The 27,564-nt window shown below is 37.1% G+C and overlaps 2 protein-coding genes across 4 annotated transcripts in view; one reads left to right on the top strand and one right to left on the bottom strand.

Moving 5' to 3' along the window:
• Positions 1-658: 658 nt before the first annotated feature.
• LOC127833804 (uncharacterized) lies at positions 659-4,350 on the bottom strand. The gene is made up of 2 exons (XM_052359252.1): positions 2,106-4,350; positions 659-858 (listed from the first exon to the last, which is right to left on the bottom strand). The coding sequence occupies exons 1-2, from the start codon at positions 4,239-4,241 to the stop codon at positions 775-777; spliced, it is 2,220 nt and encodes a 739-aa protein (XP_052215212.1). The 5' UTR covers positions 4,242-4,350; the 3' UTR covers positions 659-774.
• Positions 4,351-4,630: 280 nt separating this feature from the next.
• Positions 4,631-27,564, top strand: part of LOC127833806 (DNA polymerase delta subunit 3-like) — a 61,277-nt gene continuing 38,343 nt past the window's right edge. Inside the window, exons 1-7 of one of the 3 annotated variants that reach the window (XM_052359257.1) lie at positions 4,631-4,840; positions 8,134-8,189; positions 11,995-12,103; positions 14,973-15,080; positions 15,649-15,713; positions 20,287-20,383; positions 26,811-27,035. In XM_052359257.1, the coding sequence (XP_052215217.1) occupies positions 4,778-4,840; positions 8,134-8,189; positions 11,995-12,103; positions 14,973-15,080; positions 15,649-15,713; positions 20,287-20,383; positions 26,811-27,035 (723 nt within the window). In that variant the 5' untranslated portion in view covers positions 4,631-4,777. Of the gene's footprint in view, positions 4,841-8,133; positions 8,190-11,994; positions 12,104-14,972; positions 15,081-15,648; positions 15,714-20,286; positions 20,384-26,798; positions 27,036-27,564 lie in introns of all 3 variants that reach the window. The other 2 variants (XM_052359254.1, XM_052359255.1) reach the window with 2 other exon arrangements.

The raw sequence follows: 27,564 nt of genomic DNA, 5'->3' as shown, positions 1-27,564 counted from the left end.
GCTAAAATGTGACGACACTTACCGCACATGCATTAAATCCATTTTCCCTGACCGAGGCTCATTTTATTCCGAAAGCTTTAGTAATGCATTGCCCAAGAAAAATCAAACAAAGGCAATAACAATATAATTATATTCAAGTAAGAGGTATGGTCCTTGAAATTTGCACTTTCTTTTATTGGCCGCTATCGGTATATGCAGTTTAATTTTAACCCCTTCAATAATAATAGTTGTGCTGCATACATAAATGGTGATTGACGGACGGACTGGTGAATGGACGAATATTTTATGCTTATTTTTAAGTTTATTTCGTGAGTGTGTATTTTGTGTAATAAAAAGTATTCGAATTTTGTCCAACCACTCTGAACTATCAATGTTATTTCAGCCGTCCACGAATAATTCACGCATGTAATATAATCGCTAAGAAAATAGCATATGGTACAACCAAAGATCTAAAAATGAACATGCATACCGGTAGATCTTTGGTACAACCCAGCCTACTATTATCAACTTCGGAGTATTGTAATTCTTGGAATATATGAGCATGTGGGTCCGCTTTTTTGACAAAAACAATGAATTATTAAGCAAGAAGCGTGTCTGATAGGTTTTCATTGTAGCGTTGGGAACGTTTTATATATGAGCATGTCAAAACAAAACGAGCTTTGCAAATTCAGTATTTAATAATGCAACTACCAAAGCCATTACATTATCTAACGATGATCAATAGTTTCGTTATTAGAAACTAAATATTGATGTAACACATCACATAATTCAATGTTACAGCTTGTCGGTATGTCTTCTCTCTTTTGTGGTTTCGCGTAATCCGGCTGTAACGTTAGGGTGAGCTCTTGTTTTCCTGTTCTAGAAAAACAAACGAATTACATAATACATGTTCATTTCAAACAAGCCCGTGTGACTATAAATAGCCCGAACCCAATTATCAGCATGCTTATAACCAAAGGCGGTTAGAGAGGTACGTGGTGGCCGCCCCTCCCATTTAATAAGCAATAGTGCGACTTTTTATCATCATTTAAATGTTCGTACCAAAACGAAACAAAAACTGCCTTTGAGAAAAAAGCAACAATCTAAAGTTTTGTGCGAATCCTTCAAGAGGAAGTAACTAATAAATGGTACAGGCGTTCAAGGAACCGGACTTAGCTAAATTATATGCCCCCATCTTTTTATATAAAAATGTGGTGTGCAGTTTGATGTGTGTTTAATGTTCGGAAATAAATGTTAATATTTCGCCTCGAAACTTGTATCAGCGCCTGAGGACAACGCTAACTTTCTAGCCTTTTTAGAGGCCACGAAAGGCTAGCTCGTATTGGGTGAAAATTTGTACATGTATTCTTTGATATAAGTCGCGTTCTGAGAAAACTGTGCTTAATGCATGTGCGTAAAGTGTCGTCCCAGATTAGCCTGTGCAGTCCGCACAGGCTAATCAGGGACGACACTTTCCGCCTAAATTGTATTTTTGCTAAGAAGAGACTTTATTTAAACGAAAAATGTCATAAAAGCGGAAAGTGTCATCCCTGATAAGCCTGTGCGGACTGCACAGGCTAATCTGGGACGACACTTTACGCACATGCAGTATGCCCAGTTTTCTCAGAACGCTACTCGTATGTTCATAAATACCTACATGTAAAATAAGATAACTGCGCATGTACAGCATGTCGATGATAATGTAAGATGGGCCGGCTGATGCTTCCCGACCCGCCGAATTTACCAGTAATTGTGACTTGTAACTTTAACTGTAGAACCCCAAACAAGTGGTGATAATGAGGCTATCATTTGCGTTAAGTCTTTTATGCTCATTATCTATAATAGTCCATGCTGTTTGGTTGTACGTTTAACACTTTGTTTTGGACTATGTAACAGGGGATATATATATATATATATATATATATATATATATATATATATATATATATATATATATATATATATATATATATATATATATATATATATATATATATATATATATATATATATATATATATTATTGTTACATGTATCTACTCGAACGACCCATTTTGGCACATATATTTAAAGAAAATGTTTCCCGTCATTTAAGTATTTCGGTCATAAACGTTAAAGGCTGTTACCTTGTTATCATCGAATTCCGACTGCCCAGACGAGTGGTCTTGCTGGTAGTGCCGTTTCATACCATTCAACGAAAACGTTTGAGACGTTAGTTTCCATGATTTCAAATTTTGTTTGCCCGCTGTGGTACCGTCTGCGAGTTGTGATGACATGTTACTGGTTAAGGATTCCATCTTTTCCACTGGTTGCCACGTCTGGAGCTTCGTTGCGGCGTTCTGGACACGTGACTTTATCGACGCGTTCACCTCTTTCACCTTCTGGTAGTGTGCAACCGATCCATATTGTTTTGCGCTCTTGATTCTTTGTCTCAGAAGTGTTTTCGGGGAGTAAGATGGATGCTTTTTATTTGAGTCATTCATATGCGATTGACATAACGCTTCGGCGTTCGTTGGTTTTGAACTTTTTATCCTCGCATTAGTTTTCCCAATATTTGTAATTCTGTTAACTGGCATTATCTGTTCGCCACTATCATGCGCCGCTGTTAAATCTGCATTGGTAACATCAGTCTTCGGAGGAACGCCGTGTTGTGTCACGCTACAAGAAGTGGAATCTCCATGGTGCAAAATCGCAGACTTGTCCGCCACACACTTGCGCATCTTTGCAAAAATCAGTCGGTTTCGTAAACCTCTCTCGGGCGAGGTACCGCGTGGATTTACGTAGATGTTCTTTCTGTGTGAGACTGACTGTAGACGCACCTGCATCATTTTGTTCTGCTTCCTTATCTGCTTCATATGCTGTAGGGATCCGTACTTCTTGGGGTCCACGTCAAACAAAATCGCACCGTCATGTGGTTCGATTTCTGAGTCCGAAATGTCGGACTCTTCTGTCTGCTGCGTGTTCGAATCCTTAGTACGACCAGCATGATCGTCAACATCAATATTGTCTTTTTCATTGTCGCTAAGCGTGTTTCTCATCTGTGTTGAAAACGTATGCGACTCGACTTCTTCACGCGTGTTCATGTGAGGCGGCGTATTTACATCAAAGCAGTCAGAGCGCATTTGTGTTTCTTTTACCCCGATTAGATTTTCATTGCTTCTGGCTTCATTTCCGAATTGAATTTTTTCCTCATCAGTTCTTAAACCCTTCTTTGGGCGTTTGCTTTCGCATGTCAAATCAATCCCGCCACGTCTTGTTCGCATCTTCAGAAGACTTTCATCCGCTTGACAATTTGATTCGTTGGCTCTAAACGGCGGTGTCAAGCATTCATTCTCTTCATCTTCAACGAATATTTCGAGACGATATCGTCTGCAGAATGGCATGAACAGACACGACGCCAGTCGTCTGTAGCTGATCTTTCTCACGTCCATATCAGTCTTTTGTTTTATTGGCCTCTCTGTATGCTGAATTTTATCAGCTGCTTTTATATCCGTCTTGGCGTCTCCAAACTCGCTCTCGTCATTAGAAAGGCTGTAAGTGTCGCCATGAGCATGTGTTGAAATTGAAGAAAGACAACGCCTTTTACTACTTCTTTGCTCAGTGTGGAATTGAACATTTTCTTTTTGGAAAACATTAAATGTGTGCTGAGATGGCGCTGACTGCAGATGTTTTGGGTGGTCCCGCTGTTCCGACAGACGTCTCTCGTATGGCGTAAGAATCACAGAGCTCAACGAGTACGCCGCAGAGATTTCAATGTCGTTCGGATGTTCGCTAGCTCTTGTATCTAATTTGTCAACAAGTTCAATGGCTTGTACGCTAGTTTTGTTGATAATTTCTGTCAATCTTTTGCGCCTTAACGCGTTTTCGCGACGTATGATTTTCGTGTGCTCAATGGTACCATACTTCTTAAAATCATTAGCAGGAGATTGATGGTCGTTGTCAAAGTCAGTGTCGTTCTTAAGAGCCGAATTGTTTGTATTGGAAGAAGGCATTTTAAGTTGAATGGGCCTACATGTATTAAATGTTTGCATGAATACAGTCTTCGCCGTCAAAAGCGCAAGATAATTCTTGTCGCCTCGTTTGTGTATGACACGTAGAACGTAGTTTAACAATGAAAAATTGCTGAGCGCTTTAAAAAGTACCGGTTTGAAGCCAGCTATATTTCCGAGCGGCGTATCCGGGGGTTTTCCTTTACAAGTCATATTTGCTCGCTTTATGATATGGCAATTTGCTTTCGACTGTCCTCTATTTCGCTTGTCCATTGCTTAATCACAGTTCATTGCAACGTTTCGAAAATGATAATGCATTTTTACATATCTTATGCAAGAGTGGTGTGCATCGATAACGGTTGCTACGTAGCGACGTCAAGTCTCGTCACTAATAGTATGACGTCATTGTGCGTTTTTTTACGAAGTTTTAAGTCTATTGATTTTTTAGTATGTTTTATCAACAGATAAAACAATATAAACATATGTATGATGATTGTGTAAGACTTTCTCGACATTTTTAAGTCACTAGCTCTATACTTTTTTCGTATTTGTCGTTGGTTTGAATTTTACGGGAAGGAAATCGTGATACATCTCCGGAATCCTCCGTCTGCTGATCCAGAGTGCAATAAATCGTCTGCTGATCCAGAGTGCAATAAATCGTCTGCTGAACCAGAGTGGAAGGTTATTTGATGAAATAAATATTTTCAGTCAAACACCGGTGCAATTTTGCGGGAAATTTGCAGAGAAAATAGAAAATTTCAGCGCTTTGCTACACCAATCTCGCTTCATATATCCAGCCATATTTCAAAATGACAGTGGATTCATTGTTTCTTGAAAACATAGAAGAGTTTGTGAACGATGAAAATAAAATCGTAAGAAGAGAGTTTTTGTCTTTTTGACATATAATTTCGTGTCATTTTGTTAGGGTTGTTCTGATTAAGCGATAATATCACGCAGTAACGCAGTATCACGCAGCGGGGGCACCTATTACCGAACATCTAAGTCGAAAATAAAATAGTTCGGTATTAGATGCGTTAATTTTGAATTTGATAACGGTCAATAATATTGACCGTGATTTAAATTTACTTTTGCTTGTTACCACTTCATTATACGTCATTGGATACAAGTCAATAGGTATATGCGTGAATACACTGGTACTGAAGTTACCACATTACGGAACAAGGCATCTAATACAGAACTGCACAGCATGTAAGACTGAATATTTTTGAGATTAAAAAAAAATCAATCCAACTTGTATTTATATACATTAACATGACAGGCGTGGCATTTATTATGGTAATATGCATGTACATGTGCAATCAAACTCGTAAGGGCATCCACATTGCATTTAATTAGATTATACAGTAATAAAATTAGCAGTATAATATTTGCACTCGAACGGAAGTAAATATGAAACATTTGTGACATACTGTAAAGTGGCGAAAATTATACATAGGAATTAGTTGTATTAACACATCGTCTGTTGTCTACTAAGAACAATATGGATAAATCTAGCCACTTACACTTTTACTCATTTAAACTTAATCAGTGTAAATACAAACTGTCAACAGATACAGGTGTCTTTATGCCACCAGTTATCGCTTCTCTGCCTTTTGGCTAAGATCAAAGTGTAAAGTGTAGTGTTGGCATCCTCATTTGTCTTTATTGCGTCACGCCTAAAATAGTTATCCAATAATGATATCAGCGGTTTTTCAGCATTGTCTGCACCTCCGGAAAACGGAGGCATTCCCAATGCAAACGGACCTGATCCCAAACCAAAAATATAACAAAAATTCCCAATTTCCCAATTTTTTTTTTTTTTAGAAATAAGTGTCTTATAACTTATAATTATTAGATTATAAATGTTCCAACTCGTCCAACTGATGTGTATCATACCAACAAGCACTGCTGTGGTTGAGCGAGGATTCAGCACCATGATCCTGCTGTGCTCCCCATTTCACAGCACATTCACACAAACCAAACTGACTCATCTGATGCTTACCTGCATTAAATGTCAAAATAACAAATAAAAACAAATAATTTGTTAAACCTCTGACTTATTTAAGCATGATATATTCACAATGTTTTCCCAAAATGAGCTGTTTCATCGAAGCAAAAATTCCCAAAATGGACAATTTTATCGATAAAAAATTCCCAATATGGTCAGACTCCTTTTCCCAAAATAGGCAGAAAACCACTTGGATATGCACAACAGTTATTCTGAAAACTACTTCTGACCAATCAAAAATAATTACTCGATCGTTTGATACGCCCTTAACCAATCGTTATTCTTCAACTTCACACGGTAATATTTTTTGATTGGATGAAGGTGTGGTTTCGTCGACTTAATCACAACTGTTCCACAATTAACAGTACAATTACTGTTTCAATAATTACTCTACTTAAAGACCGTAACGATAAAGATACGGGGTGTTTGATTTGAAATTAATTTAGAGGAAATATCAAATTATTCGCGATATAATTGTATTAAAAAATACCAAAGAAACTTAACCGAAATCAACAGAACTCAATGTTCTCTGCACTAAAAAGTTTGTATAAAAAAATCAATACACGCAAGCTTTCCATGTGTATACCTTGACCTTGTACATTGCTGCATAATTTTTGCGCTCTTTTGTCGGGAAATATACATGATGACTATATTGGAAGCATTTGTAAATGTGTTAACATTTAAAAAATCGGAAGTGTGTTTCGGATTACAAATTATTATTCACATTTGGGAATTTAATGGAACATTTATAGTATATTTATAATTTTATTTATTTATTTATGGAGATCTATATTATCTATCTATGTGTGTAAAGTCATAGATTCTTCATCCACGCCTAGTTGCTGAAATTAAGAATCAAATTGTTCGGAAATAGAGTTTCCGAACGATACATGTGAACATATTACAGAGCACCTCAATAACTTTGTAATGCATGAATCTTTGTGAATATGGAGTGATGTCCCTTATTTTAACGCCTGTTTACATGTGAAAAATGTCTGGTTTTCGTATAAATACACGAATGCAAAGTCCGTATATGCTTATGAAATCAGTTCTTCAGAGTTACTGTTTTGGCAAGACACACCTCGAAAAAAGATGCGTTACATAAAATGAGTACCAAATGTTTTGTTGACAAGGGAAAGGATATTTTGTCATCAGTATGGTATGAATTCCGTGAAGAAAACTAGCAATGCGTCAAAATAGCGCGGTTTATTTTTGGTTTGGTATTAGAAATACGTTCGGCATTAGATGCCCCCGATCTATATTAATTATTGATGCGTTGACATCATAAAACCTTATATTATTTTTGTACATTTGATGTCTTGAAATAAATGAGTAACCAGCATTTTACATGGTGCCCATAAACTGGCAGTAGTTGTCCAAGTAAGCATAAGCCCTGAACTTGTGCAATTAGAACCGATGTTATTCTGTTTCATGCGGCTTCGTCTGCTATGACAACATCACCTGAACCTATGAATATTACGTCTATATCATAACAAGTTTTGTTGTAAACAATATATGTATCGTTCAATTGTGGACAGCATCACAATTAAGATTTGTAAATAGTTCACTGCATCACTGAGAAGTGCGTCTTTGTCATCATCTAGGTCTTAATAAACTGTAGAAAAGATTAATGTCTGCGTGATGCAGTGAACTATTTACACACAAGTTTGTTAATTGGGCATGCTCAGATTCTAGATTCCTGTAGGCTTGTTAGTTAATATAACGCTTTAGTTTTCTCTATTCAATAATTAAGGAATTTGGCTTTGCTTGAACTGCTTATTTTGATGACAGTGAAGAGATCAAAGAAAAATTAATTTAAAGACTTTGGTAGATATATCCAGTAAGTTTGCTGTGAACTACACATAATACTACATTTCTCAATTGCAAGTTTGCCCTTAAATCCAGTTCAAGCATCAGGACTTTTTTCCTTCTTTAACAAGGACCTTATAAAAGCCCCTTCCCCCAATAGAAATGCCCCTTCTCCAAATTATGCAAGTTTCCCAAATTTAAAGCTTACATCAGATTTTTTCCCCCTTTCTCAGTATTGTTGAAAATTCTTCCACAAAATGGAAGGCCAGGCCCTTTCTCCAAATCAAAAAAAGCCCTGAGCGTTATTTCTGATCATTTTCATAGCTCAGTGTACAATTTCTGTTTCAGGTTACTTACAAGTGGCTCAGTCAGACCCTGAATGTGAACTGCAACACAGCAAAACAGTAACTATGATTAAAACATAATTAAATTTGAGCTGTGCTCTGTGAAAAAGGGGTTTAATGCATGTGCCTAGTGTGGTCCCCAATAAGCATGTGCAGCAGGGGACAAAAATTCCACTCGTCCGCTCGTTAAATCTTGAAAGGACGAGTGAATTTCCCTAAAGCTCTCGTCCTACACGACGATTGAAAAAAGCTGATGTTAAAATATGTTTTTTTCTGACCAGTAAGACTCTTTTTCACTAAATAAAATCATTTTCTTAAAGCATATCTATTCTGAAAGTAGAACGCGAATGAACCAGAAATTGTAAAATTCATACAGCAGGTGCGCGCATACATGCCATAATTTTTTAGGTCCATAGCGGGACATTCCATAAAAAATTGTCGGGACATTTGACCCAAAAGCGCGACACCTAAAACGATTTATCATGCCACCTTTACTGTAGTCAGTATAGAACGGGGGCCTGTATAGTACTAACAAATACTCTTGATACTTTTATTCAAGACATAAAACATCTGATATGAAGCATGGAATCTAAAACATAAATATAACAGTTTTATAAAATAAGACAATAGCAAACAACGAGGATAATATTCATCTTTTTAAAGTACAAAATCTAGAACATTACGACAACAATACTCATTATATTAATTTCAATGGCAAACATTAACGCAGGGGAGGCTATCCAGTACACTGAAAGTACGGGTTACAGTAAACTATCTACCGAACAGTTACATCAGTTACACACGGAATGCGCGCCGTACACATTTCAGAGGTAGGTTTTGGGTGGAAGCAAACCGTCTTTGTGTTCATTTTAACTCTCAACAACGCCTCAACTAGGACTGCAACAATATACCGGTATATCGGTATATATCGCAATACGCAATCCGCATATTGTATTGCGATATGATTTTCATCATACCAGTACGAAAATTTTACAAAAATTCATTCACATTTCGTCCAGAAAAGCCATCCGAAATAATGATAAAAAGGTAAACAAAACAAAGCAGTGTAAATTATTTTTTACGTAAAAATAGCATTCTAAAAAGTGTATTATACCGAGTAGCGTTGTTACATGGGAGCATTCATTCGATGCTTTTGAACAGATTATCGTTGAATTAATTTCGCACAGCTGTAAATGTTTCGTTCGATTCTGATTTGAGCATTATTTGTAATCCGAATTTCGGAAACACGCTTCCAAATTTGAATGCTAAAGCGACAATAAAAAATTATAGCGTCAAATAAAAAGTGCTTTATCCTTTGTCTCAATAAAAAGCGCGCGAAAATTATACAGACATGTAGAACGTCGCATGGAAAGTATGGGTGTATTTTGTGTTGTATACAAACGGGAACATCACGTCAGCTGAATTACGCGTGTTCAGTGGGAAAAACGCCCCGGTTGGATGTTATTTCATCACATCTTTAAATAGTAACAATTGCAAAAATGTATTTGATACTTAAGAAAATTTGCGAATGTTTGTGTTTCTTATTATTCTTGAGCACATTTATAGTAAATATTTACCAGAATTTGCTTTAAAATTGGAATTTATGGGATTATCGGGTAATTGGCATGTTTTTGGTACAAGTTAGCAATATATTGCGATAAATTGCAATACGGGTTTTTGAACTGACAATATATTGCAATATGGTTTTGGCGTATTGTTGCAGCACTAGCCTCAACCGTTTTTACACCAACAAAAACAAAAGGACAAAAGAAGTCTATGGATGCTTTACTCGAATTATTTTTCTCTAATGTTAATAATCATATTTTGTTTTCTTCTTATATACATAGATTAAACTGAATTGTGAATTGTCAGGCGCTGTATTGGGGTAGTGTCAAACTGTCATGAATAACAACACGTTGTTTTTATTACAATAACACAAGACAAGATGGGTACCACTTTTACTGTTTGTTGCGATGTTTTTTTAAGCATGTATCCATGCGCAGTTTGTTACTTGTCAATTGTCGCGGCTTAATTGGAGTAGGGTCAAACTGTCATGCATATATCCTCGTGGTTTTTACCTTAATTGGAGTAGGGTCAAACTGTCATGCATAGCACCTCGTTGTTTTTATTACAATTACACCCAATTACACTAGACAGGATGGGTATCACTTATTGGACTGTTTGTTGCGATTTTTTGGTATATTGCACATTCGGATTATCCCGCTATTTTGTAACTAAACATTGAATGTAAAAGACTCATTAATGACGTAGAGTTAATTTTACAAAACAATTGTTTTGTAAACCGTTTCAAACAAATACAAAAATAAACACATTTTCAACATTTATTTCATTATAATACAACTATCGATAGCAATAAGCGACCACTATCTTGAAGACCACCATGGTGTGAATGCCTGATGAAATCAATAATTAGCCGATAAATCGCTGATAAGGTGTCATAAACAACACTGGTACACACGATAAGTAGAATCGGATTGTTAATTGGGGGCAATGAAGGGATTAGCGGGGGTAAGTGTTAGCGAAACAGAGCTTGAATAGCGAATTTTATTGGGAACCTATAGACCCTACATCGTTTTTTACGAATGTGGGGACAAATCGTCTCATATCGGGACGGCGGGACAAAGGGCTCAAAAGCGAGACTGTCCCGCCGAGATCGGGACGTATGGCATGTATGGGTGCGCGTAAATTTCATACAGCAGGTGCGCGTTATGCCAGACTGTGTCCCGAGTAATATTGGCTTTTAGGTGTAAACTTTTCGTGTCCATGTTGACAGGGAACCATCTAACTGCATTCACTGTAAGTATTGATTTTTAAAGAATTATTTAACCGCGCAATAAGTTTTTAAACCAGTCAGAATTTCGTCTGAAAAATGTCTGACATACGAGCGTTCTTTAAAGGGGACGAGGGCCATATTCAAACGTCCGTTCTTTTGTGATCAGCTGGCATGAATAACTGCATGAGTGCTTAGTTAATATTTTGGGGGTCCAGGGGGGCGAAGCGCCCCGGAAGCTCCACAATTTTAGTGATTTTGAAGGCTTTGACAACCACTTCTCGAACATGTCACGCCTGATATACTTTCACCAAAGTACCTTCGTATAATGTCAAAAAATGAATAGTTTATCGTTTAGGGGGTCTAGAGGGGGCCGGGCGAAGCCCCCGGGAAGCTTTACGATTACAGTGATTTTGAAGGCTTTGACAACCACTTCTCGAGCATGTCACGCCTTATATACTTTCATCAAAGTAACTACTTATAATGCCAAAAAAGTGCATAGTTTATATTTTTGGGGGTCCAGGGGGGGCAAAGCCCCCTGGAAGCTCCGTGATTTTAGTGATTTTGAAGGCTTTTACAACCACTTCTCGAGCATGTCACGCCTAATATACTTTAATCAAAGTACCTTCGTATAATGCCAAAAAATGAACAGTTTATCGTTTAGGGGGTCTAGAGGGGCGAAGCCCCCCGGAAGCTTCACGATTTTAGTGATTTTGAAGGCTTTGACAACCACTTCTTGAGCATGTCATGCCTTATATACTTTCATACAATATACTTTCACCTTATAATGCCAAAAAAGTGCATAGTTGATAGTTTTGGGGAAGCTCCACGATTTTAGTGATTTTGAAGGCTTTGACAAGTTTATATAGGTGATTTAGATCTAGTTATGGTAAGTGTACATGTAAAACATCAAATGAATTTACTTTCCTTTGGAGATTTTAGGGGGGGCGTATGCCGCGTCCGCCCCCCCCCCCCCCCCCCCCCCCCCCTGGATCCGCCTATGAGTTATATGTAATAATTCTGTAATAGTAAAAGTTGATGAGCAATTTAGATGTGTTTTTTTGGACATCGCAGGATGTTATTCAAGTACATTGATACAGTGCGGAATGACAAGAACAAGGATGACATCAGTGCTACATACTTCATCTCTGGTCTGTCAAAGCCTGATATAGATGGGGTTCAGGTAAAGTTGCAAATGTATCTCCACTTTTTAAATTTGGACATTTGAAGCATTTAAAGGGGCCTTTTCACGTATTGGTAAATTTATAAAATTGAAAAAAAATTGTTTCATATTCGCAAATTTTCGTTTAAGTTTTATTTGTGGGGAAACAGTAATACTGAACATTTACCATGCTCCTAAAATACCCATTATATGCATCTTTTGACGATTTAAAAACCCGAAAATTATAAAGCGTTGCAATCCGAAACGAATTAATAATTTGGAGAGTTCTGTTGTTGTCGTTATATTTTGTGAAACTACGAGGATTGCTTATATAAAGTAAAAAATACGTCCAGCATTGTGTTCGGAAAAATGGCAAAGTGGTCTAAGTGGTAGACTTTACTCCAGGGGTTAGTGGTTCGAGCCCTGCTGAGGGTTACCTTTTTTTCTTTTTTAGCTCACCTGAGCACAACGTGCTCATGGTGAGCTTTTGTGATCGCCTTTTGTCCGTCGTGCATTGTGCGGCGTCAACATTTGCCTTGTTAACTCTCGAGAGGCCACATTTATTTCCAATCTTCATGAAATTTGGTCAGAAGATTGGTCTCAATGATATCTTGGATGAGTTTGAAAATGGTTACGTTTGCTTGAAAAACATGGCTGCCAAGGGGCGGGGCATTTTTCCTTATATGGCTATAGTAAAATCTTGTTAACACTCTAGAGGCCACATTTATAGTCCGATCTTCATGAAACTCGGTCAGAATATTCATCCCAATAATATCTTGGACGAGTTCAAAAATGATGCTGTTTGGTTGAAAAACATGGCCACCACAGGGGCGGGGCATTTTTCCTGATATGGCTATGTAGTAAAACCTTGTTAACACTCTAGAGGTCACATTTATTTTTCGATCATCATGAAACTTGGTCAGAAGATTTGTCCCCATGATATCTTGGATGAGTTCGAAAATGGTTTTGGTTGCTTACAAAACATGGCCACCAGGGGCGGGGCATTTTTCCTTATATGGCTATATATGGCTATAGTAAAACCTTGTTAACACTCTAGAGGCCACATTTATTGTCCAATTTTCATGAAATTTAGTCAGAAGATTGCTCTCAATGATATCTTGGATGAGATCGAAAATAATTATGTTTGCTTGAAAAACATGGCTTCCAAGGGGCAGGGCATTTTTTCTTATATTGCTATAGTAAAATCTTGTTAACACTGTAGAGGCCACATTTACTGTCCGATCTTCATGAAACTTGGTCAGAAGATTCATTCCGATAATATCTTGGACGAGTTTAAAAATGATGCCAGTTGGTTAAAAAAACATGGCTGCCAGGGGGCGGGGCATTTTTCCTTATATGGCTATAGTAAGACCTTGTTAACACTCTAGAGGCCACATTTATTTTCTGATCTTCATGAAACTTTTCCCAATAATATGTTGTTATCTCAGGTTAGCGACTTTGGACCTTTCAGGCCCTCTTGTTTAAATTGTATTCTTGATTTTTTACTGGAGCTTTTGTATCCAATGTTTACATTTATCAATAAAAAGCATTAAATGACAAACTTCAAAACATGCCAAAATCTGTGAAAAGGCCACTTTAAAATCAGAAACATATGAAACATACATGCCTCAATCTGGAAAAACCTCACAAAATGCATGTGAATAAAGTGTGGTAAAGTGCAATCTGCACATGCTTATCAAGCACGACACTTTCTGTAATGGAGTTTTTTAATTTAAAGGAATTTTCTTTTAAATGAAAACCAAGTCAAGGCGAAAAGTGTCATCCCTGATTAGCCAGTGCAACTGCTACGTAAACATGAACAAATTTACATAAATGTCTTCTTTGATAGTAACGTAGTGACAAATATTATAATATATGTAAACAGTTATGTATGTACTTTTTCAATATGGATTACTTTAAATAAATTAATGTATGAGTAGCGTACTGCAGTGTCTATTCTAGTTTGCCCAATTTGCGGTATTTTTCACTGACATTTTCAGCATGTGTGCAAGAAAATACACACACTCAATATCCTATTATTATTCTTTAAAGTCCAATTTTCATCTTTTTGACGGCACACTGGAAGTCAAAGGGAATAAAGTCTCCGATACAGGGGCTTATAAAATTTAAAGAAATTATTATTTTTTTAAAGGACACATTGATTAATAAAAAGTCAAGTCAGTTCAATACGAAAGTATTTTACAGCAGTTTCCATAGTATTTTACTGATCTGACAGTATGTAAAAATAATTAAGGGAATACAATTTAACATTAAAACTAAAACATATATTAAGTGGTTTTTGATAATTGCCCCCCTTGATTCTGAAATATCCCCCCTATTTTTCAAAGTGAGGAAGAAATTTTCCCTACTTTTGGATTTCTTGGATAGACACTGTATACATGTACTACAACTTAGCATTAAATGAGTGAGCTTTAAAATTATTTTTCCGATTTTTAAATTCATTAATTCAATTAGTTATCTTGTTTATATAAAAATAAATGGATTTAACCAACAAAGAAGTAATAATATTCGATGTTCATTTCTCCGTGGGCAAGTAAGATATTTGTCTATTTCGTGCTCCTGTGTAGTGTAAACTCATAATATAAAGACATGAATTAATTACCTTAATGTTGACTATAACTGTTAGTAACACAATAAGACATTGAATAATAAAAAAAACTTGCTTAAACCTGAGACATTTTGATAAGTGACAACAAAAGTACTGTATATGTTAGCAACGGACCCATCCATTGTCCATCTCAGGGAATTGGGCAGTCAGTTTGTCGATCGCTTCGTACAAGGATACCTCGTAACGACTTAATCTTGACTTTCCAAAGCTAGTAAGGAGAGCCTTGCACAGACAATGAAACCTCCTGCCTCTCATTTCCAGGCATTTAAGTCTGCAGTAATACCAGAGGAGAAGCTGGGGTCATACAAGGACTCCTACATGGTTGTCACAAGCTGCCACGTCTACAGTGTGCAGAAGTCCACATTGAAGGTCTGACATGTATTAACTCATCTTCATCTTAGCCATTAATATTTATTCAATTACAACTACCACTTATCAAGTTTTAAATTTAGAATGATTCAACATGTATAAACCATTTTTTGAAAATGTCTTGCAAAAATTGCCAAATATAAAAAAGTGTAATTATAATTACCTGTAATAAAAAGGTGTTATTTTCTCTGTCTTACTTTTTTATATATGTAAAATGCATATGTGGCTATAATTTTCTCAATTAAACCTTAACTGAAATCCTACTCAAATTTGGCATTTTGGTGGTTTGTGGTTTGAAGGTTGTTATAAATCTGATTGTTGCTTCAGCTAAATTGTATTCTGGTGTAACATTATTTAATGAAATACATAGCAATCTATCAGTTTCTTTAGTTTTCATGTAAATAACCATTTTGCATGATCATTTGCTCTGGTTACTATTTATATTGTGTTTTAGGTTATGATTTCATTCACTTTTTGTTGATTCCTTAAATGTGGGAAAGCATATTTTTAGGTTTGTTCATAAAACTTTTAACTTGCATATTGTATTGACTTGTTTATGTACTTTCAGGATTCCAATGCCCTGTACATGACTGATTTTGAAAAATTTAAAGAAAATGTCTTCAACTCTAATAAGTAAGTTGAACTGTGTTATCTTAGCCTTCTGGGATATATCTTTAATTATTATATGATCCATGTCATTTGAAATTGGGTCTTTGGTAATATGCAGCCAGCTTTGCTCCAGACTAGCCTGAGCAATAGTGTAGTCTGGTCAGCAGCTACCCTACCAAAATGGTATGTGTCTTAATTATAAGCGACAGTGTAGATGGCTCATTATCTTATTACTGTGTTGGTTATATCTGATATAATAGTACAGGATGTTAACCCTTTACCACTTAGATATGTATTTAACCCTTTACCACTTAGATACGTATTTAACCCTTTACCACTTAGATACGTATTTAACCCTTTACCACTTAGATTGGTATTTAACCCTTAACCACTTAGATACGTATTTAACCCTTTACCACATAGATAGGTATTTAACCCTTTACCAATTAGATAGGTATTTAACCCTTTACCACTTAGATAGGTATTTAACCCCTTACCACTTAGATAGGTATTTAACCCTTTACCACTTAGATAGGTATTTAACCCTTTACCACTTAGATACGTATTTAACCCTTTACCACTTAGATACGCATTTAACCCTTTACCACTTAGATACGTATTTAACCCTTTACCACTTATATACATATTTAACCCTTTACCACTTAGATACGTATTTAACCCTTTACCACTTAGATACGTATTTAACCCTTTACCACTAAGATACGTTTTTAACCCTTTACCACTTAGATACGTATTTAACCCTTTACCACTTAGATACGTATTTAACCCTTTACCACTTAGATACGTATTTAACCCTTTACCACTTAGATACGTATTTTTAGGCATTTGTAGTCCCTTAGAAGATAAAATTTCATTAAAGACCTTTCATAATAGATTCAGGTTTTAAAGGCTTCATTTCTAACCCTTAGATACTTGTTTTTCTGAAGTCACCACATCAGTTGGTTGATTAAACTGATGGCATTTCTTGTATTTTAAGTACTGGTTGAAATTATATTAAACTTCTCATTTTCCAAGTTCAAACAGTGTAGAACTGTGAGACTTTTTATCATCCAAAATAATCCGAATAGCTGATTTTTTAGCAATCTTAGATACAAGTTTGCCCTTCTAACCACTTCTTTGATTTTTTTACAATGTACTTTTGTCTCTGACTATTCTTAATATTTTTAAAAAAGAATGGGAGCCTAACACAATTTTCTTGTCTGTCACTTTTAAGTTTGATAAATCAGGGAGCTGGTTGCAAATAATATGAAACTACAATTTCTCTCAACCTGTAGTTGGACTTCTTTTTTTGCAGAATGAAAATCTAAGGACTTTTTACAAACTTATTTTATTGAAGATTTTACATTTACAGTGCCATTTAATCATGTAACTTTCGGACCAGTTAAACATTAGATTTTTAGGGAGGCTGTTTTCAGAGAAAACCCGAGCTATTGTCATAGCCAGCTCGTTGTCTGCTGTCCGCTGTCCGCCATCTGCTGTAGGTGTCGTGCTAAATATTGAAGATAGCAACTTGATATTTGGCATGCATGTGTATCTCATGGAGCTGCACATTTAGAGTGGTAAAATGTCAAGGTGAACATAATACTTCAAGGTCTAGAGAGTCGAAAAAACAAAGTCAAGGGAAGTAATAAGCTTTAAATGAACATAGTTATCTGACCTGCCCCAAATATATTTTTGTTAAATAAATCAAAGCGGCGCAGTAGGCGGCATTGTGTTTCTGACAAACACGTGGTAAAAGGTCAAGGTCATCCTTTACGGTCTACGGTAAAAAATACAAATTTAAGGGAAGTAATAAGCTTTAAAGGGAGATAATTATTCAATATTGAACATAGCCACTTAATATATATTTGGCATGCATGTGTACCTCATGGAGCTGCACATTTTGAGTAGTGAATCTACAGTCACGGTAGTGGCTTTTAATTATTTGCTACTAAAAATAGTGATTTGTTACAGACAATTATTTTAAAGGGAAGTAATTTATATAATTATAAATCTCATATTATATATTTCCTTACCAAGAATTGAAGTTCTTTTCACAGTTACTGTACAGATTTATTATTAAGATTATTTATAACCCAAATGATTGATTTGTCAAAGTTTTTTTTTAAATGATGTAATTATCATTTCTTTGATGTTCATTACATACCTGTGGACTTATGTTTATAGATACATGATCAACTCTGGCTATGATCTCTTTTAAACCACAGGCCTTGGTTGTCAGTGATGTCTGACATGGTCATAATTGACTGTGAGACCCCCCTCCAGGTTGGATTGGACAAAATTCAAGGGAAGTAATAACCTTTAAAGGGAGATGATTTCTATACCTGCCAAAGGATAAATAAATTTTTTATTTCAATGTGGCGCAGTAGGGGGCATTGTGTTTTTGACAAACACATCTCTTGTTGGGTCACATACATCTCTTGTTGGGTCACATAGTCAAAGATCAAGGTCACTGTGACCTCTAAAAAAAAATATAAAAAAAATTCTGACAAGCTTTCGCAGCCGAGCTTGGCACCCGTTATGCGGTGCTCTTGTTAATTATAACAATAAAACAGGGCTTTAAACATGTAAGTAAAGTTCAGTGCCAGATAATCCTGTGCAGTCTAATCAGGGAGAACACTTTCCACCTAGACCAGATTTTTTAAGAAGAGACGATTTTTTAGCAAAACATTACCATAGAAGCACAAAATGTCTTCCGTGATATGTCTGTTTGGTCTACACAGGCTGATCTGGGACGACACTTCATGCTTTTGCATTAAGCCCGGTTATCTTATACACGGGCTGTTTTTTGTTTTTATCCTGCATAAAAGGCAGAGGGATATAGATTTCAATGGGGAGAATTGCAATGCATAAAAACTATAACCCTAGATGTGTTATTTTGCAGAAATTGCCCTGTTCATCCATCTGCACCAATCATTAAACAAAATGTACCTGGATGGGGACATCAATTCTACGAATTTTCTTGTTTCTGCTTCTGTGCTCAGGTACAGAAATCCAGATGGCCGTTTTTTTGGCAATCTTTGATACAAGTTTGCCCTTCTAACCATTATTTTGATTTTTATGCCCCCGGATTGAAAGATCGGGGGTATATTGTTTTTTGCCTGTCTGTCATTGTATGTGTCTCTGTGTTTGTGTGTCCCAAAACTTTAAGGTAGTGCACCCGTAATGGGCACATATTCAAATATAATTTAATTAATTATTTACCTAATCAGCATCATTTCACTGAACTACATGCAAATTTGTAGGTAGGCTTTCCATGCTTTTTAAAAAAAATATACCGATTTTTTCAAAACCACCCTCACGCTCCGCTTTTGTCCAGTTTAATTATGTTGAACTTTTATCCATAATTCATTCAAATTTCCAAATATGGGCATGCAGTTGGTGTGTACAGATGCAGTAAAGGTGTTTAAAATTCAAACAAGATGAAATAAGTATTCTTTTACAGACATTTATTTTTTACAAATTTTTATCTATGGAATAGCGCCATGAAACGTAAGTGGTTTGAGCCAAGTAAAAATTGGGTCGGTTAAAAACAGTGTCATAAAATTCAAAATAGTATCATTTAAGTTATATTTTTAACTAATTTTTTTATAGAAACACTATATACAGCAAAAATACCAAGAAATAGACAGATTTACCGTTTACTTTTTGAAATAAAAATAAAAATGCAACATGCATCATTCGTATTTTCAGCAGTAAATTACCCAATTTAGCCATAACGTTGTATTAATTTAAAAAATTGAAGGATGTTTAACAATTTTCAATATATTTAACAATAAACATAGCTTATATGCTATATTAAATCAAATTACGTTAGAAAAGAAATAAAACGCGTCACAAAAAGTATGGGATGTCGGCAGGATTCGAACCTGCGTGGGAAGATCCCAAAAGATTTCTAGTCAATCGCCTTAACCACTTGGCCACGACAACTTCACATCAGTGCAACCTTTAATTAGATATCCATAAGTAAACATGTAAAAAGGCTAGTCGATCTTTGACGAAATCGCGAAATCATATTTTTCAGATGATAATTGGATCAAAGTCAATATTTATAGTGAAAATAATGTATTCTAAATGAATTAGGTAAACACATATCAAAATTCGAAGTTTGAAAAAAATAAAATGCATCTCTCGGAAATAACCGATCATTGAAGATCAGCAATGATCGTAAAATAAATTGGGGGAAATCATTAGAGGTGCGCTACCTTAAGCAAAGCTTTAACCTTGGTCATAACTTTTGCAATATTGAAGATAGTTCTTGATATTTGGCATGCATGTGTATCTCATGGAGCTGCACATTTTGAGTGGTGAAAGGTCAAGGTCATCCTTCAACGTCAAAGGTCAAAAAAAAATCCACAACTTTAACCTTCTTCATAACTTTTGCAATATTGAACGTAGCATCTTGATTTTTGGCATGCATGTGTATCTCATGGAGCTGCACATTTTGAGTGGTGAAAGGTCAAGGTTATCCTTCAAGGTAAAAGGGCAAAAAAATTATTTCAAAGCGGCGCATTAGGGGGCAATGTGTTTCTGACAAACACATGTCTTGTTGTAAAATGTTTTATTCTCTCTTCAGGTACAGCAGTATTCAGTGTGAGAGGGCCGAGCTGCGGTCCAGGGAGGAGATGGAGATGCTGACCATGAAGATGGTGCCTGCAGCAGACACGGAGAAGGTACCCATCATACTGAGCAGGGCATTTATGTTGGCCCTTAACGACTATAACATAATACTGGGCCTCACATTAATGTTGACCCTTTATCACTCTGACATAAAACTGGGCCTCTCATTTACTGTAAACGTATAGAAATTGGTCAGTATGAAATTTCGTGGTTGAATGAAAAACAACTAATTCGTTGACAGGTAATTTCGTGGATTAAAAATTTTCAGGGAAAACTGACCGTCATAATAATTAAACTTTTATTAAAACAACCAGAGTAATAACGAAGCATAATCTACTAATCTGTGTTGACAGCAAGACTTGAGGTTAATGTGCACTGAAGCATGCAAGTTTTGCCGTTAATAATCGATAAGAGTGATAAAGCGGCGCACTTGTGGATCCCTGCTCGCTAATTGCCATCGATGTTGTTTTGACAATATTTGCACTTGTCAGCGCTATCGGTCCCCTAGTAGAAACAATTGAGTGATAAGGTCCCCAAAATACATGTGTGAAAACCGTTATGTCTCTTGCGCATATTGACATATATGATAAATCTGCAAACTGTTAATTTTACGACGTCACGTAAAAGAAATGTGTTTTTCTCCACAATTGGTAATGCTATTTATTATATTTATTTACCATGATTAATAAAACATACATTAACGATGACGATAAAAAAAAGAAAAACTGATAGATATAGTGTAATGTGACCTACTGAAGTGAAGTAACTATTACAAAAACAAATATCTCTGATAACTGAAAACACAAGAAAATGTCGGGAATGACTGATTTCGGATTAAAAATGTATAAATAATCGTTGGTTCTTGAATTCGTGGTTCAGTAGACCAACAAAATCCACGAAAATTCGTACCACACGAAATTTTATGGTTTTACAGTATGTTGACCCTTTACCACTCTTACATGATACTAGGCCTCTCATTTATGTTGACCCTTTACCACTCTGACATCATGCTGGGCCTCTCATTTATGTTGACCCTTTACCACTCTGACATAATACTGGGCCTCTCATTTATGTTGACCCTTTACCACTCTTACATAATGCTGGGCCTCACATTTATGTTGACCCTTTACCACTCTTACATAATACCGCGCCTCTCATTTATGTTGACCCTTGACCATTCTTACATAATGCTGGGCCTCTCATTTATGTTGACCCTGTACCACTCTTACATAAGGCTGGGCCTTGCATTTATGTTGACCCTTTACCACTCTTACATAATGCTGGGCCTTGCATTTATGTTGACCCTTTACCACTCTTACATAATACTGGGCCTCACATTTATGTTGACCCTTTACCACTCTTACATAAAACTGGGCCTCTCATTTATGTTGACCCTTTACCACTCTTACATAATACCGCGCCTCTCATTTATGTTGACCCTTTACCACTCTTACATAAAACTGGGCCTCTCATTTATGTTGACCCTGTACCACTCTTACATAAGGCTGGGCCTTGCATTTATGTTGACCCTTTACCACTCTTACATAATGCTGGGCCTTGCATTTATGTTGACCGTTTACCACTCTTACATAATGCTGGGCCTCACATTTATGTTGACCCTTTACCACTCTTACATAATTCTGGGCCTCTCATTTATGTTGACCCTTTACCACTCTTACATAATACCGCGCCTCTCATTTATGTTGACCCTTTACCACTCTTACATAATACTGGGCCTCTCATTTATGTTGACCCTTTACCACTCTTACATAATACCGCGCCTCTCATTTATGTTGACCCTTTACCACGCTTACATAATACTGGGCCTCTCATTTATGTTGACCCTTTACTACTCTGACATAATATGGGCCTCTCATTTATGTTGACCCTTTACCACTCTGACATAATGCTTGGCCTCTCATTTATGTTGACCCTTTACCACTCTGACATAATACTGGGCCTCTCATTTATGTTGACCCTTTACCACTCTAACATAATGCTGGGCCTCTCATTTATGTTGACCCTTTACCACTCTGACATAATACTGGGCCTCTCATTTATGTTGACCCTTTACCACTCTGACATAATACTGGGCCTCTCATTTATGTTGACCCTTTACCACTCTTACATAATGCTGGGCCTCTCATTTATGTTGACCCTTTTACCACTCTGACATAATACTGGGCCTCTCATTTATGTTGACCCTTTACCACTCTGACATAATACTGGGCCTCTCATTTATGTTGACCCTTTACCACTCTGACATAATATGGGCCTCTCATTTATGTTGACCCTTTACCACTCTGACATAATGCTGGGCCTCTCATTTATGTTGACCCTTTACCACTCTGACATAAAACTGGGCCTCTCATTTATGTTGACCCTTTACCACTCTGACATAATACTGGGCCTCTCATTTATGTTGACCCTTTGCCACTCTTACATAATACTGGGCCTCTCATTTATGTTGACCCTGTACCACTCTTACATAATGCTGGGCCTCTCATTTTTTTTGACCCTGTACCACTCTTACATAATGCTGGGCCTCACATTTATGTTGACCCTTTACCACTCTTACATAATGCTGGGCCTCTCATTTTTGTTGACCCTGTACCACTCTTACATAATGCTGGGCCTCACATTTATGTTGACCCTGTACCACTCTTACATAATGCTGGGCCTCTCATTTTTGTTGACCCTGTACCACTCTTACATAATACTGGGCCTCTCATTTATGTTGACCATTTACCACTCTGACATAATGGGGCCTCTCATTTATGTTGACCCTTTACCACTCTTACATAATGCTGGGCATTACATTTGCTCACATTTATGTTGACCCTTTACCACTCTTACATAATACCGCGCCTCTCATTTATGTTGACCCTTTACCACTCTTACATAATGCTGGGCCTCTCATTTATGTTGACCCTTTACCACTCTGACATAATACTGGGCCTCTCATATATGTTGACCCTTTACCACTCTTACATAATGCTGGGCCTCTCATTTATGTTGACCCTTTACCACTCTTACATAATGTTGGGCCTTGCATTTATGTTGACCCTTTACTACTCTGACATAATGCTGGGCCTCACATTTATGTTGACCCTTTACCACTCTTACATAATGCTGGGCCTCTCATTTATGTTGACCCTTTACCACTCTTACATAATGCTGGGCCTCTCATTTATGTTGACCCTTTACCACTCTTACATAATACTGGGCCTCACATTTATGTTGACCCTTTACCACTCTTACATAATACTGGGCCTCTCATGTATGTTGACCCTTTACCACTCTTACATAATGCTGGGCCTCTCATTTATGTTGACCCTTTACCACTCTGACATAATACTGGGCCTCTCATTTATGTTGACCCTTTACCACTCTGACATAATACTGGGCCTCTCATTTATGTTGACCCTTTACCACTCTGACATAATACTGGGCCTCTCATTTATGTTGACCCTTTACCACTCTTACATAATACGGGCCTCTCATTTATGTTGACCCTTTACCACTCTGACATAATGGTGGGCCTCTCATTTATGTTGACCGTTTACCACTCTTACATAATACTGGGCCTCTCATTTATGTTGACCCTTTACCACTCTTACATAATGCTGGGCCTCTCATTTATGTTGACCCTTTACTACTCTGACATAATACCGGCCTCTCATTTATGTTGACCCTTTACCACTCTGACATAATGCTGGGCCTCTCATTTATGTTGACCCTGTACCACTCTTACATAATACTGGGCCTCTCATTTATGTTGACCCTTTACCACTCTAACATAATGCTGGGCCTCTCATTTATGTTGACCCTTTACCACTCTTACATAATGCTGGGCCTCTCATTTATGTTGACCCTTTACCACTCTGACATAATACTGGGCCTCTCATTTATGTTGACCCTTTACCACTCTTACATAATACTGGGCCTCTCATTTATGTTGACCCTGTACCACTCTTACATAATGCTGGGCCTCTCATTTTTGTTGACCCTGTACCACTCTTACATAATGCTGGGCCTCACATTTATGTTGACCCTTTACCACTCTTACATAATGCTGGGCCTCTCATTTTTGTTGACCCTTTACCACTCTTACATAATGCTGGGCCTCACATTTATGTTGACCCTGTACCACTCTTACATAATGCTGGTCCTCTCATTTTTGTTGACCCTGTACCACTCTTACATAATGCTGGGCCTCTCATTTATGTTGACCCTTTACCACTCTTACATAATACTGGGCCTCTCATTTATGTTGACCCTTTACCACTCTTACATAATACTGGGCCTCTCATTTATGTTGACCCTTTACCACTCTTACATAATGCTGGGCCTCTCATTTATGTTGACCCTTTACCACTCTTACATAATGCTGGGCCTCTCATTTATGTTGACCCTTTACCACTCTGACATAATACTGGGCCTCTCATTTATGTTGACCCTTTACCACTCTGACATAATACTGGGCCTCTCATTTATGTTGACCCTTTACCACTCTTACATAATGCTGGGCCTCTCATTTATGTTGACCCTTTACCACTCTGACATAATACTGGGCCTCTCATTTATGTTGACCCTTTACAACTCTGACATAATACTGGGCCTCTCATTTATGTTGACCCTTTACCACTCTTACATAATATGGGCCTCTCATTTATGTTGACCCTTTACCACTCTGACATAATGCTGGGCCTCTCATTTATGTTGACCCTTTACCACTCTGACATAAAACTGGGCCTCTCATTTATGTTGACCCTTTACCACTCTGACATAATACTGGGCCTCTCATTTATGTTGACCCTTTACCACTCTTACATAATACTGGGCCTCTCATTTATGTTGACCCTGTACCACTCTTACATAATGCTGGGCCTCTCATTTTTGTTGACCCTGTAACACTCTTACATAATGCTGGGCCTCACATTTATGTTGACCCTTTACCACTCTTACATAATGCTGGGCCTCTCATTTTTGTTGACCCTGTACCACTCTTACATAATGCTGGGCCTCACATTTATGTTGACCCTGTACCACTCTTACATAATGCTGGGCCTCTCATTTTTGTTAACCCTGTACCACTCTTACATAATACTGGGCCTCTCATTTATGTTGACCATTTACCACTCTGACATAATGGGGCCTCTCATTTATGTTGACCCTTTACCACTCTTACATAATGCTGGGCTTCTCATTTATCTTGACCCTTTACCACTCTTACATAATACTGGGCCACTCATTTATGTTGACCCTTTACCACTCTTACATAATGCTGGGCCTCTCATTTATGTTGACCCTTTACCACTCTGACATAATACTGGGCCTCTCATTTATGTTGACCCTTTACCACTCTTACATAATGCTGGGCCTCTCATTTATGTTGACCCTTTACCACTCTGACATAATACTGGGCCTCTCATTTATGTTGACCCTTTACCACTCTGACATAATATGGGCCTCTCATTTATGTTGACCCTTTACCACTCTGACATAATGCTGGGCCTCTCATTTATGTTGACCCTTTACCTCTCTGACATAATACTGGGCCTCTCATTTATGTTGACCCTGTACCACTCTTGCATAATGCTGGGCCTCTCATTTTTGTTGACCCTGTACCACTCTAACATAATGCTGGGCCTCACGTTTATGTTGACCCTTTACCACTCTTACATAGTGCTGGGCCTCTCATTTTTGTTGACCCTGTACCACTCTTACACAATGCTGGGCATTACATTTGCTCACATTTATGTTGACCCTTTACCACTCTTACATAATACCGCGCCTCTCATTTATGTTAACCCTTAACCACTCTTACATAATGCTGGGCCTCTCATTTATGTTGACCCTTTACCACTCTGACATAATACTGGGCCTCTCATATATGTTGACCCTTTACCACTCTTACATAATGCTGGGCCTCTCATTTATGTTGACCCTTTACCACTCTTACATAATGTTGGGCCTTGCATTTATGTTGACCCTTTACTACTCTGACATAATGCTGGGCCTCACATTTATGTTGACCCTTTACCACTCTTACATAATGCTGGGCCTCTCATTTATGTTGACCCTTTACCACTCTTACATAATGCTGGGTCTTGCATTTATGTTGACCCTTTACTACTCTTACATAATGCTGCGCCTCTCATTTATGTTGACCCTTTACCACTCTTACATAATACTGGGCCCCACATTTATGTTGACCCTTTACCACTCTTACATAATACTGGGCCTCTCATGTATGTTGACCCTTTACCACTCTTACATAATGCTGGGCCTCTCATTTATGTTGACCCTTTACCACTCTGACATAATACTGGGCCTCTCATATATGTTGACCCTTTACCACTCTTACATGATACTGGGCCTTGCATTTATGCTGACCTTTTACCACTCTTACGTAATGCTGGGTCTCATAATCAGTATCTTCATAAAAAAAACATTAAAAAAAGGTCTTTTCAGAAGGCAGCTCCTTCAGCAGTCAGTAAGCCTGTGCAAAAGGCTATGCCCAAGTCTGCCATTGCGAGCATGTTTGCAAAGACTGAGAACAGCAAGGGGGGTCCTGTGAAGGAGACTGCCAAGTCTGAACCTGCTAAGGCTGCTAAGATTGAAGATGCAAAACCTGCCAAAACTGAAACTGCAAAGTCTGCCAAGACTGGACCAGCAAAGGCAGATGGAAAGAAGACAGAGGTAGCTTAGTTTTAAAAAATACCTTAGTTTTAAATTACTGTGGTTGATATGGCTTTGATTGTATTGTTATTGCATTATGACTTGCTGGTGATATGAAATGGTTAGCTAAATTTACATTTTACCTGTAGCTTCTTCGTCAATATCTTCATAAAGTCTAATGATAGAATGTCCGATCTTAGTATTTGCATTTTTGAGTGTCTTAAATTAATGTTGTTCACATGTTTTGGCATGTTTAAAAGTTATTAAAAAATGCACTAAATTCATATATTTAAACATAAGAACTAAATAGCTATAGAATAATGACAAAAATGGGAGAAAAAGAAAAAAAAGTATCCTTTGGACTAAAGGATGTAGCTGTACCCACTCAACCATCCAGACTATTACAATATTTTATGCATTGTATTCTTCATATCCTGGGCTATAACACAATTATAAGAAAATATCAACAGAAACTTTCCAAAATATTAAACTTCCTTTATTCAACGCATTATTATTCCCTCAATTTTAAATGATTACACTTCAACTCCAT

The sequence above is a fragment of the Dreissena polymorpha genome, chromosome 6 (genome assembly GCF_020536995.1).
Source record: "Dreissena polymorpha isolate Duluth1 chromosome 6, UMN_Dpol_1.0, whole genome shotgun sequence".
NCBI classification, from domain to species: Eukaryota; Metazoa; Mollusca; class Bivalvia; order Myida; family Dreissenidae; genus Dreissena; species Dreissena polymorpha.
The sequence above is the reverse complement of the archived record's forward strand: the minus strand, read 5'-3'. Positions and strand labels throughout refer to the sequence as shown.

What these genes read in the sequence shown, in the direction of transcription:
- LOC127833804 (XM_052359252.1), bottom strand. Translation starts at nt 4,241, where the DNA reads ATGGACAAGCGAAATAGAGGACAGTCGAAAGCAAATTGCCATATCATA. An exon ending in CGGAATTCGATGATAACAAG is followed by an intron (nt 859 to 2,105) that starts GTAACAGCCTTT and finishes TTGTTTTTCTAG; the next exon opens with AACAGGAAAACAAGAGCTCA.